The sequence below is a fragment of the Myotis davidii genome, unplaced genomic scaffold (genome assembly GCF_000327345.1).
Source record: "Myotis davidii unplaced genomic scaffold, ASM32734v1 scaffold865, whole genome shotgun sequence".
In the NCBI taxonomy this organism is placed as follows: Eukaryota; Metazoa; Chordata; class Mammalia; order Chiroptera; family Vespertilionidae; genus Myotis; species Myotis davidii.
Window position 1 is genome coordinate 205,106 of NW_006296406.1, and position 10,638 is coordinate 215,743.

At 36.9% G+C, this 10,638-nt stretch overlaps 1 protein-coding gene across 10 annotated transcripts in view; it reads right to left on the reverse strand.

The window, feature by feature from the left end:
• Positions 1-10,638, reverse strand: part of CADPS2 (Ca2+ dependent secretion activator 2) — a 313,909-nt gene that overhangs the window by 52,001 nt on the left and 251,270 nt on the right. For 6 of the 10 annotated variants that reach the window (XM_006771421.2, XM_015568920.1, XM_015568918.1 and 3 more), the window contains one exon: positions 5,766-5,907. In XM_006771421.2, coding sequence (XP_006771484.1) covers positions 5,766-5,907 — 142 coding nt within the window. Of the gene's footprint in view, positions 1-5,520; positions 5,641-5,765; positions 5,908-10,638 lie in introns of all 10 variants that reach the window. The other 4 variants (XM_015568914.1, XM_015568912.1, XM_015568913.1 and 1 more) reach the window with 1 other exon arrangement.

Consider the following 10,638-nt stretch of genomic DNA (forward strand, 5'->3'; position numbering starts at 1 on the left):
TAAGAACAAACATCTTTAATGTTCTTTACTAATCTCTAGGAAAAAGATCAAATATATAAATATATCCTTCTAGAAATTCCAAAAAATGTTTTATGCAAGAAAATCCATATGATAGCAACTACTAGCTTTATTCTTCTACTCATTGGTATGTGTTTCTGTCATTAAGATGGATGGCTTCTGTCTTTCTACAGGTGGGTAGCCCCTAAACTTTCCAATTACAGGTAAAGGTGAAATAGGTACTGGAAATGAAATAACAGGTCGGGTAGGGAAGCAAATCTTATACTCGAAATGCTTTGTGCCTTTTCTAGCTCATAATTAAACCTAACAGTATCAGATATGGTTTACCACATTCAGTGTGGGCTAAATTTGGAGCAAAATCATGTATTTCAGGTCATTACCTCTATCTAACTTGGAGCCAATATCTACTATGCATTCATTACTATAGTGCAATTATATTTTCAATGCATGTATGAAGATAATTTGTACCAGAGTATATATACTACTGGGGCTATTACTTTCCATTATGCACATAGGTAGCCTAGTAGGGAAACAAACGTTTTAAAAGTAAAATATTCCTATATTAAAACAAATTGAAACTTGGTGTTAAAAGAGAACAAAAGAAAAAAAAGCAGCTATATGATTCATTTCTCTTCAGCGTTCCAATAATTATTTAACATATACTAATCTAAAATGTATATTTTTAGTTTGTAAAAGAAAATAAGAAAAGTAAAATAAACTCATTCATCACAAGGGAATAGTGGAAAACTTTTAGAAAAGACTAGAGGCCTGGTGCACGAAATTTATGCACGGTGTGTGTGTGTGTCCCTCAGCCTAGTCTGCACCCTCTGGAAATCTGGGACCCTTCGGACATCCCTCTTGTAATCTGGGACTGCTGGCCCCTAAAAGCTAGCCTGCCTGCCTAATTGCCCCTAACTGCCTCTGCCTGCCTGCCTGATCATCCCTAACCCCTCTGCCTGCCTGCCCGATTGCCCCTAACTGCCTCTATCTGCCTGATTGCCCCTAACCGCCTCTGCCTGCCTGATTGCCCTTAACCACTCTGCCTGCCTCCCTGATCGCCCCTAACCACTTGCTGGGCGCCGGCCGGCCGAGGTGAGAGGCCGTGGTCATTCTGGTCTCTGGTCATTCTGCCGTTTCGGTTGGTGGGCTTTTATTACATAGGATAACATTATTTAAATAACTATATCTTAATTAGTCAGCTTTAAAAAATCACTTCTACTCTGCTCCCCCATTTTCTCTCTTCCCACTCCCACTCCAAGACTAGGCATCTTAGCTCCATCACCAATCTCCTTTGCTTTCCTCCTCCCATTCTCTCAATAATTCCTCATGATCTCCTTGTCTAGCCAGGTTGTCCTCAGAGTTAAATTCTACAGGGACCAATCACAGCAAAGCACTGAGATGACCCATCACACGTTATTCACTAACTATCTCCTAACTTTAGGTGCCCCCAAAGTATCATTAAATAAACAAAAGAACCAGAACAGCACCATGCTGATATTGCTGTGAAAAATATTTGAAAAAATACTATATTTACTTCTCCTTTTTGCCATAGATATAATAAGAGAAAAATATGACCAAGCAACCCCCGCCCCCCTTATATTCACAGTGCAATATTTGGTACATTAGAGGACCTATGTTTTAAGTGTAATTCAATATAATTGGCTAAGAAGCAAATCAACTCCTTATAATTTGTTACTTAGGAGAAAGATTAGTAGCTATTTGAAACACACATGCATTCTTTAACAGCATACCAAAACAGCAACAGCAAAAATCATAATCAAAACAAAATCCCGAATAGAACAGGTAGAATTCTATTAAAATAGACTTCCTCATTATATGTAACAATTAAATCTTTATAGAGAATATGGATATATGTTTCTTCTGTTCTTTAAGGCTATGGTATGATTCTGAACAATACATGTGCTTAATTGGGAATGTAATTAAGAAAAGAAGTGTTTGCTATAATTAAATAGATGAAAAAAATGTAAATAGGTTTGCTCTCAAGCTGGTGTAGATAACCTGCCATTTTCCCCAGAACTTTTTCATTCAAAAATTATTTCTAATGAGTGACTTATTCCTGAAAGTATTATTAACAAGGTTAAATAATTCACATATGAATAACAGACTCAGGCAATTTCCTAAAAAATGCCAGCAGGAAACTTACCTTACTAATATTTAGTTTCAGAGCCAAAACACCCAGAATGAGGTTTTCTATCAGGGAGAGATGTGGGGAAGCACCGCGTAAGGTGATTTATACATTAGTAGACAGGGATATATCTTTCAAACCCATTGCTCTTTGATATTACTCATCTTCTCTTAATCAGTAATTATAGTCTTAATTCCTTATACATGGGAAATGGAATTTTTTTTGCTATTTACTGTTTTCTAGCAAAAATTCAAAAAACTAATTGCAATGACATGTTCATCGTAGGATTATTTATAATAACCAAGATTTGGGAGCAGCCAAGTGCCCATCAGCAGATGAAGGGATAAAAAAGCTTTGGTACCTTTACATGATGGACTACTACTCAGCCTTAAAAAAGAAGGAAATCTTACCCTTTGTGACAGCATGGATGGACCTGGATAGCATTATGCTAAGTGAAACAAGCCAGTCAGAGAAAGACAAGTACCAGATGATTTCACTCAACTGTGGAATCTAACAAACAAAATTAACTAACAAGCAAAATAGAGCTAGACTCATAGACGGAGAGCAGGCTGACAGCTGTTGGTGGTGGGGGGTTGGGAGGCTGTATGTGTCGGGGTGGAGGGATTGAGAAAAAAAGAGAAAAAAACGCATGGACTAGGACAACAGTGTGGTGATTGCCGGGGGAAATGGGGGTAGCGGAGGTGGAGGAGGGTATGGAGTGATAAATGGTGATGGGTGGAGACTTGATTCGGGGTGGTGAATATACAATACAGTGTACAGATGATGTGTTGTGGAACTGTGCACCTAAAACCTGTGTAATTTTGTTAACAAGTGTCACCCCAATAAATTCAATAAAAAGGAAGAAAACCCTGAATATTTTCTGCCACTTTAAATTTTTTAAAAAAAAAGGAAAAGGAAAAAAGACATGTGTGGAAAAACTGATAAAATACAAATAAATTCTGTAATTCATTAATAGTAATTTAGTTATAAGGTACATTTCATCATTTTGATATCTGTTCTATGATCATGTAAGACATATATTAGAGAAGCTGGGTGAAGGGTATTTGGGAACTCAATGGAATTCAACTCTTCTGTAAGTCTAAAAACAGTGAAGTTTATAAGAATATGATGAGCACATCCTGGAATTCCTAGCACAGGAGGAATGGAACACCAGGTAAAATCAACGTACACTCACTGGATATTGGGAAAAGTTTCCATAAGTTCAGAGAACAGACAGACAAGATCTCACATCTGGAGATCCTGAAGGGAAAGTGATTCAAGAGAAAAAGTGGACTCTAATAAAAACAACCGTATGAGATAAGTAAATAAATTACTTTCCGGGCAAAGTTAGAAAAACTTCATTGCAATGACATCACAACATTATGAGTAATTCTGACACTTTGACAAAGAGCCTAATGTTAATCATCTTGGCAGGTAAAGATAATGGTCATTAACTTAAAACATTTTTTATTTGCCCAGAATGATGAAAGCACAAGCACTTAATTTACAAAGCCACAATTTGTCATGATTGCTGTCTTGAATGGCAGGTCACTTTAAACAGGAGCTCCCAAGAATGAGATGCAGGGTTTACACACATCTCAAAACTAACAAAATAGTGATAACAACAACAACAATAGTCTTAAATTTCATAAGGTAATGTCTACAATAGCATTCTTGGTTAAAATCAAAATTGTTATACAGATGATAAATAAGGATGCAAAAAAGTTAAATTATTAAACAGTGTAAAGTAGTACAAAATTTCACAAACTTATGAAGGTCCGTTATACTTCCTACATAACTCCTGAGCACACATAGACACACTATAATGGCCCAAAGCATTTGCCTATAAGAGTAAGATTCACATGTAACCTAATATCCTAATAAATACTATGAGTACAGTGATGATATTTAACTTGCAGGAATATTGCCAAACCATTTTGCAAGGTTGTTCTCTTTCTTGGTCTTTTCTCGATTGGATGCAGACTAGACTGGGATTACATTTGACAGGTGATGGTACTGTAGGTAGAAAGGATGCTAAGCAAGCTCTTAACCAGTATATTCTCTGGAAGCAGAAGAATGATAAGTGAGGGCTCTGAAGTCAGGCAAACCTGGGTTCAAATCTTACCTCTATCACTTCCTTATTGTGAGATATTGGGCACATTTTACTTCTTAACTTCTTTATGACTTAGTTTCCTTAATTGTAAAGTGGGGGTAATGACATTTACTTCACAGGGTGGTTATAAGGCTTAGAGGGAATCAATAATTTGGCACTGTACCTGGAACATAAATTCTCAATAAATTGTAGCTATTTTTCTCCTAATTATTTACTTGCTAGCTGACTTCAGATGACATCTTGGGTCAAGTATGGGCTATTAATGGGTTCATTTGAATGCTGAGAAGGTCATACTTTTGATAACTATACTGTTAAGGATAATAATGATGATGATTGATGACAGTAGTAATAACTATAGTAATGACAATCATAATGTAGAATAGCAGTCTTTATCATTTGTTGAGAAATTAGGATGTGCCAAGTGCTTTTCATAGCTTTTTAAAAATCCTCACAAGAATGTCTTGAAATCAGGTGTCATGTCCAGGTGAGAGTTTAGGGAACTGCAGCTAAGCAAGACTTAAGAATTAATAAACCAGGGTCTAAATCCAGGGCTCATCGATTTGAAAGTCTGTGTCCTTTTCACTTTTATGACTCTCAGTTACTGACTCTACAGTAGGTAGGCTGGTCACAACATGGAGTTAATAAATATGGTTTTTTATGATATAAAGATCATTTAAAAATAACAAGGCCCATCAACTGATGTATGAAGGGACAAAAGAAGACCTTGCTGGTTTAGGGAAATAAAGGACAATGCCTTCTCTGCAATTAGCAAAACTGTTCCTTTAAAGGTGAGACTAAGATAAAAAGAGAAAACGATTATATTCTCGAAACTGTTCTTACAATCAATGGTTTTCTACACGCACAAGAGAAGTCATGTGGGCAGTAACAACGCTGGAGCCAGGTAAGGATGCAGACCATACTGTTTGCCACACTGATGGCCTGACATTGGAAAACTCAGATTGTATCACTTAGGCGAGAATCTACAACCTGGGTCACAAAATGACCCTTGCCGGACAGATTACATATAAACGACATTAAACCAGTGAGTATTTAATAAAAATCTATATCATTTATCATCCATGTGCTAAGCTTAGATTGATAGCTTAAAAAAAACAAAGCCAAAACATAGTATTCCTCAACCAACAATGATAAGTGCCATGCAAGCTAAACACGTCTGCACAGAACACAGCCCAGGCCATGCACTAGCTAACACAGTGCCAGGAAATAAGTGAGGAATACACACGTGGACTCATTTAAAGGAGCCATCCATGAAGGAGTAGAAAAGCTAGGAATCTGTGGAAGATTAAGAGGCAGACTTGGAACTTTTGGAAGAGCTACATTGGGAAGACTGTTGGCGATATTCCTGTAAAGAAACAAACAATGGGGGAAGGGACCACCATAAGCAATAACTACAGATGGCCATGTGGAAAGTCATAAGGTCAGAACAGAAGAGGCAGATGCTGTATGGGCACTAGGCAAGATACCTACTTGACAGGCTGCCATGTCTCTTGCTCAAAACCTCTGTGAATTGACTGGGCGATGGAGGACTCCATGAGATCGACGTAGCGAACAACCAAGGGCACAAAGATTTCTTGCAAGTGTTTATGAAACTTTCCATTACACAAAAGTGCTGAAATAGTCAAGCAGAAACAGTGTTTATCAGAGAGAGAACATCAGGCATTTGGAAAATATGGGGGGAAAACTTTTCCTGAAAGAGTCGGACACAGAAGAATAAAATATAGATGATAGTATATCTTGCTCCTTCTATTGAATATCATGTCTTGAAAACTGATTAAGAAGTATAATTGACATTCTAAATATGGATCTCAAAAGCACTATATTTCCATAGAATGTTCCTGGAAGTGGTATAGCTTTACTTTCTAAGAGGTTTAACACATGAGGCATATGACCACTTGCTAGTGAATCTCTATTCAAGGGAGTTGCCGGGTCCCCTAAAGGTCTGGACACATGTAAATACAGCAATTAAACCATTACAATCCTGGTACCATGTTGTGTTACTGAAGAGCGAAACCCCTTCAACTCTAAGAGCTAAGTTTGACTGCTTCTAAGAGAAATACTTGTTAAATTCACTAAGAGGGTGACGGTGGCCTTGGGGATGTCTCTTCTGATTCATGAACTTATTAGTTATCTGTGGATTTTCTTTTTAGTCATCTTGTTTTCCATTTGTGTCTTTAAAAACAGTCAGCACAACACATCACATGCACTTTTCATTTGCCCATTTGTCTTTAATGAATTGGGCATAAAACATTCTACTTAAAGCAGCTGTAGATGCCTTAGAGTTTACACAAGGTGTACCTACCGCCATCAGAAGATGGACGCTTTCTATGCACATGCTTTCATTAGAACATACATCAGTGCTATAGACTGAATGTTTCTGTCACCCCCACCCAATGTGATGGTATTAGGAGATAGGGCCTTTGGAGGGTAACTAGGTCATGAGGGCAGAACCCAAAAATGAGACTATTGTCTTCATAAAGGAGATCCTGGAAGACCCCTGACCCTTTCATGATGTGAGCACATAGCAAGAAGATGGTTGTCTATGGAGCAGGCTCTTATCAGACACCTAATTTACCTGTACCATGATCTTGGACATCCGAGCCTCCAGAACTATGAGAAATAAATTTTTCTTGTTTTAAGCCATCCATACTATGGTAGTCTGTTATAGCAGCCCAAACAAACTAAGACAGTCAGTATGTGCCTACACTGCACCAAGACAGAATAGAGAATCTGTAAAAAAATACTAAGTAATACTAAGTTATATTTAATAAAGAATTTGTAATTTTTCAATGATGCTACACATTTTTTCATGTGAACATATCCTAAACCCAGTTGTGATTTTAAAAAATAGCTCTCAAAGTGAGAACATGTTCATTTAAAAAATGTTTTCCGTGTTTAGGAAAGGCATTTTTTAAGTGATGGTATTTTAATTGCAACTAAATGACAAAGGAATCATTCATGGAAAATTTGGAGGGAAGGTTTCCAAGTAGAGGGAGTAGCTAGCACAAGAGTTTTAGGGAGGGATAGCTGGTGTTCTGGAATGAAGAAGTGTGGCAGGAGTAGAGTGAGGGAGAGGGGAGAAGAGTCCAAGGTGATGTCTATATTATGGGACATGGTGAGAAGTATGAGTTTTATCGGGTGCAATGGGAAGCATTATTGTTTTTATTATTACTAAGTAGAGGAGCGACATGATATGATCTCTCTGGCTCGTGAGTGAAAAATGGAGTAGGTAGGTGGCCAAGGGTGGAAGCAGAGAAGGTGGTTGGTGCTCAGTTCTTTACCACACTAGACCAGGTAAAAGATGATGAAGGTGATGGTGGTGGTGATTGTGGTGCCTTGGATTAGAGCAGGGGTGGGCAAACTTTTTGACTCAAGGGCCACAATGGGTTCTTAAACTGGACCGGAGGGCCGGAACAAAAGCATGGATGGAGTGTTTGTGTGAACTAATATAAATTCAAAGTAAACATCATTACATAAAAGGGTACGGTCTTTTTTTTTTTAGTTTTATTCATTTCAAACGGGCCGGATCTGGCCCACGGGCCGTAGTTTGCCCACAGCTGGATTAGAGTGAAGAGGTAGAAGATGAGAAAAAGTCTCTCAGTAATTTGATTCACAGATTTGAATAGCTGTATATGCTTATAGTTACTAAATCTAATTACTAGCAACTCTAATAGTATTGTCTTATCCAATACTCATATTCTGACAATATCTCATATAATCTTTTTCAGGGCAACAATACCCTGAAAACTAGTTGTTGTTTTTTTTTTAATTTGGAAAAAAATGTGACACTGTGGTGGAATGAATATGAAAATTCCTACTATATACTATTTTAATTAAGTGATTCTTAAATTTATCAGAGTCTGGAAAACTACAGAAACACAAAAGTGGAGTAGGAAGTAATTCTAAATACAGAAGAATTACAACAATGATTTTTTCCTCTCTCAAGCTGATATGGGTTAGTATTTCTTTAAATATGTTTTAAATAATTTTAGAGAAAGAGAAAGGGAGGGATAGAAACATTGATGAGAAACATTGATCAGCTGCCTCCTGCATGCTCCCCACTGGATATCAAGCCTGGATATCAACCCAGGCATGTGCCCTGACCGGGAATCATATGAGTGATCTCTTGGTCCGTGAGCCAACTCTCAACCATTGAGCAATACCAATTGGGTGAATATGGTTTAGTATTATCTGTGGTTAACTAATATTTTCTGGCTTATCTATATGCTAAATGATTTCCTACTAAAGTGGGAATAATAATTATATTTAAAGATAAAAGTCTTATTTGGAAGACTAATGCTATCTTAATGATATTTTCATTAGCACTGCAAGAGGCTTTATTTATTCCTGGAGATCCAATCGTGGAGCTAGAAGGCACTACAGCTCATGTAATTTAGTTCCTTTTACCAAATGTCACGAGAATAGGATGCTGAACTCTAAGGATGAAAGACTCTCACTTAGACCATCTAAATAACTGTGGTGAGCAAATGAAAAAATACACCCAAATCTGGATTTCTTAGATCTCTACTCAACAACTCTCCTCTTCTTCCTCTTCCTCATCACTAGCATTTTTAGTGCCAAACATGGTGCTAAGTGTTTGATATGCATTCTTTCATTCAATCACCAGTAAAACTATGAGATAAACACTATAATTTTTTTCAATCTTATCAATAAGGAAACTGAGTTGCAAAGCATTTCGGACTCTTGTCCAAGTTATTTAGTTATTTGACAGTAGAACATGACTTATACCAGAGCCCCCTCTTAACTTCCACAGAACTATAATGCCATCATCCCAATTTGTTACCATAAATCATTATCTGTCTATCCATCCATTCACCTATCTGTCCAACCTACCATCATCACATCAGCATCTTTTAAGACCTGGAATGTAGTACAGTATATGGTTTTAGGTTAAAAAATATCTTGCAAATGACCAACAAATTATACCATATCTTAGATGAATTATATGTTTTCAGAGTTAGAATTTTGAAAAACTGTTACAATATGAAAAAGACAGGAGGTTGAGCAAAATTGTTATATTCAACAAATTGAAAAATGAATTAATGCTGTGAAAATATTCAGTGTGCTGAAAATACACATTGAAAGCAGGACAATTTTACATTGCTATATAGCCAGACTGTATGCCTAAGCCTTAATTTATATGGCCTATTAATAAAAAATGTAGAACTTTGGGCTGTACATCTTGATAAGCACTGTCATTTTTTTTTAACTACTTCAAGACCAAAACACATGCTTATGTAATAAATAATTACATCTATAAATAGGTTCAAATGCTACTTTATTATACATTTAGAGATTAGCTATTAAGTCATACTTAGGTTGTTAGAATGAAAAAGCACATAAGGAAAATCATACTTGGTTATTAAATGTTATAAAGATCCTAAGATTAAGTAAGTTGACTGAAATGTATTTCTAGCAGCATCTCTTTTAATAAACACTTGATAAACACCGAGTTTATTATCTTGTTAAATAAGTCTGCTTCTCGCCGAAACCGGTTTGGCTCAGCGGATAGAGCGTCGGCCTGCGGACTGAAAGGTCCCAGGTTCGATTCTGGTCAAGGGCATGTACCTGGGTTGCGGGCACATCCCCAGTGGGAGATGTGCAGGAGGCAGCTGATCGATGTCTCTCTCTCATCGATGTTTCTAACTCTCTATCTCTCTCCCTTCCTCTCTGTAAAAAATCAATAAAATATATTTAAAAAAAAAATAAGTCTGCTTCTCTTCTTGTATTCCCATCAAGAGAGTAGATAGGACCCACCTGATCACCACACCAGCAACTTGGAAGTTGCTTCACAGGCCTTTATTTCCCTCCCTACATCTAATTAGTAATCAAGATCTGTATATTTTACATCCAAATTATCTTTTTAACCCTTCCACTGCCTCTCTTTATCACTACTGCTATTGTACTAGTCCCGGCATTCTCATCTTTTGCCCTGATTATTGTAATAGTCTCTCCTAACTGGTTTTTAGGCTCCTCATATCTCTTTCCTCCTACACGGGTGCAAGGTCCTTGAGGCAGGGACCATGTCTGTATTCTTAGTAGCCAGCAAAGTCCTTCACCCAGAGCAAGTTTTCAAATGCTTGTTGAATGAATGACTTTTTAGATGCAATATTAAGATTACCACATTATTATTCAGGAGACTGCATAAGAAACTACTGAGGCTTATGTATCTCTTCATATTTTATATAAAATATATGGCATTAAATAATAATGTTATGAGAAATCCTATATTTGACCTATATGTCTAAGATCATAGTGCTAAAAATTCTACTGGATATGAATGTTGGCCACTTTATCTCCCCTAATATATATATATATATAT